Source organism: Gymnogyps californianus, chromosome 13 (assembly GCF_018139145.2).
Source record: "Gymnogyps californianus isolate 813 chromosome 13, ASM1813914v2, whole genome shotgun sequence".
In the NCBI taxonomy this organism is placed as follows: domain Eukaryota; kingdom Metazoa; phylum Chordata; class Aves; order Accipitriformes; family Cathartidae; genus Gymnogyps; species Gymnogyps californianus.
Window position 1 is genome coordinate 16,792,134 of NC_059483.1, and position 2,357 is coordinate 16,794,490.

Below are 2,357 nucleotides of genomic sequence, written 5' to 3' on the forward strand. Positions count from 1 at the left end.
ACTGGGCGAGTATGTAGGGATCCGTGCTGGGCTACCACTGATGCAAAATGGCATAGAGCCAGGAGACAGCTAAGCCAGCGAGGGGGCAGCGGCTCTGGGACAAGGGGAGGGACGGCGGGTGCTGCTCTTGCCCTAGGTCCCCCCTGGGCATCCGCTGACGGAGGCCAAATGACAAGATGGGTCTTGGCCGAGGGGCTCTTCTTCCCCAAGCCCTTTGCCAGCACGGCTGCAGCAGCGCCGGCTGCAGCAGCACAGGCTGCAGAATCGCTCATCGACCTGCCTGAACGGTTATTAACCTGTCGCAGCCTGTTGTCGGTAGCCAAGCTGGGAGTTCGTCAGCCAGTGTAAAATCACACCCTGGCCACGTGCCACTGTGCCTTTCCTCTGCAGGCAAGCCTCCAGTGAGGTCCAGTAAGCAGTTTTGCAAGGTAGTTCTGTGCTGTGCCACCCTCCCGCTCTGCCAAGCTCGTTACGCACAGGGTGAGATGTGGCACTGATTCACAGTTTGCAGAGCTCGCAAATGCTGTTTGCCCATCGCGCTGCACTCGGTTTGCATTCAGATTTCAGCCTGACTGCGCTATCATGCTCGAGTGGTTTGAGTCAGCCCCTGTGAGCACCCACACGAGCTGATGAACGGGTAATGTGGCCACCATGCTTTACCCAACTCGCCCGGATTTATCAAGCCACAGCCTTAAAGAAAGTACACATTTTTTTTTATTTGGAGAATCACAGTAAGCTACTGAGACTCACGTCTGCTTTCCCCAGCATAGTTTCCCAAACATTCACATGCAACTTTTGAAAACATCAGGTACACTTCAAGAATTTGGAAGATGCACCATCATAAGCAAAACCTGCACGAGACATTGGGATTTCTGCCAGAGCAGCAGCACCCTGCGAGAGAAACAGGCAGGAGCGCAGCCGGCTGAGCCGGAAGCGAGGGGGCTGGGCAGCGAACGCTGCGGCGCTCCGCTTTATTCGAGAACATTCTTGGGAACCTTCTGCAGAAGCAATTCAATATCATCCTGGATCTTGATGGTTTCGAAATGCCGGCTGTAGCGTTTGAAGGGCACGCCGTCGGGGGCGATGAGGAACTTCTCGAAGTTCCAGGAGATGTCGTTGCGGCAGACCGGGGACCAGATGATGTACTGCGGGTTGGTCATCAGCGAGGAGGGGTCGTCGTGCGGGAAGGGCAGCGCCTCTTTCAGGAAGGTGAAGAGGGGGTGCGCGTTCTTCCCGTTCACCTCGCACTTCTCGAACATGAGGAAATCGGGCTTGTAGCCGTTGCCGGGACGAACGTGCTCCAGCGAGAGCAGGATCTCCTCGTTCGTAGTATTTTCCTAGGGAAACAAAACCAAAATCGCCCCGAGCAAAGCCCGTGAGAGCCCAGCCGGGACGGGCGGCTCCTCCCCGCCGCCCTGCCCGGGCCCCCCGGTCCCCCGGTCCCCCGGTCCCCCGGCGCGGCTCGGCCCGGGTCCGCCGCCCGCCCTACCTGGTGCCCGAACTGGTTGCAGGGGAAGCCGAGGACCTGCAGCCCGCGGGGGCCGTAGCGCCGCTGCAGCTCGTTGAGCTGCAGGAAGTCGCGGGTGGTGGTGCCTCAGAGCGACGCCACGTTGGCCACCAGCAGCACCTTCCCCCGCAGCGAGCCCAGCGACAGCGGCTCCGCCGCGCCCAGCGGCCGCGCCGACATCCCCGCCAGCCCCACCGCTCCCGCTCTCGCCGCCGCCATGGCCAGCACTGCCGGGCGGGCGGGCCCTGCTCCCCCGCCGCCGCCCCGCTCCGCTCCGCTCCGCCCCGCCTGCCCGCCGAGCAGGCTGCTCCGCGCCGGGACCCCTCCTCCGCCGCTTATCGCCGCTCCTCGCCTCCGCCTCTCTGCTCCCGAGGGCTGCCCCGGGGGCGGCATCGCAACCCCCCCCCCGGCACCCCCGGCCCTCCCTCCCCCGCCGGGCTCGGCGGGGCGCGGAGACTCCCCCGGGGGCACGGAGGGTCTGGTCGGGCCGGCGGCTCACCAGCCAGCCGCGGGCGTCGGCACCGCCGTGCTCGGCTGTCCCCCTGCCCTTTTCCCATCTTCACGGAAAGGCTTGGCGTTTTTCGCGTCACTTAAAAGCTCAGAATTGGGGGGTTTATACATCTACGGGTAATACACGGGGAAGTGTCACCGATTCTCAGAAACGCTGTGGAAAAATCAGCAAAACACAAAGTGGTCCCAGTAGCTAAAACCTTCGTGGTGACAAGACCACCCGAGTACAGAGATGGCATAGCGCAGCACCGGGGGCTGCAGCATCCTCCTAGGACGCTACTGCCAACGAGAGCGGCTTTTGGGAGAGAAACGCCTTCAGTGTGTGCACCAGGAGGAGGAA

At 62.5% G+C, this 2,357-nt stretch overlaps 1 protein-coding gene across 1 annotated transcript; it reads right to left on the bottom strand.

The window, feature by feature from the left end:
• Positions 1 to 691: 691 nt before the first annotated feature.
• On the bottom strand, positions 692 to 1,900 carry GPX1 (glutathione peroxidase 1). Its single transcript, XM_050904888.1, has 2 exons — positions 1,490 to 1,900; positions 692 to 1,337 (listed from the first exon to the last, which is right to left on the bottom strand). The coding sequence occupies exons 1-2, from the start codon at positions 1,898 to 1,900 to the stop codon at positions 972 to 974; spliced, it is 777 nt and encodes a 258-aa protein (XP_050760845.1). The 3' UTR covers positions 692 to 971.
• Positions 1,901 to 2,357: the final 457 nt, after the last annotated feature.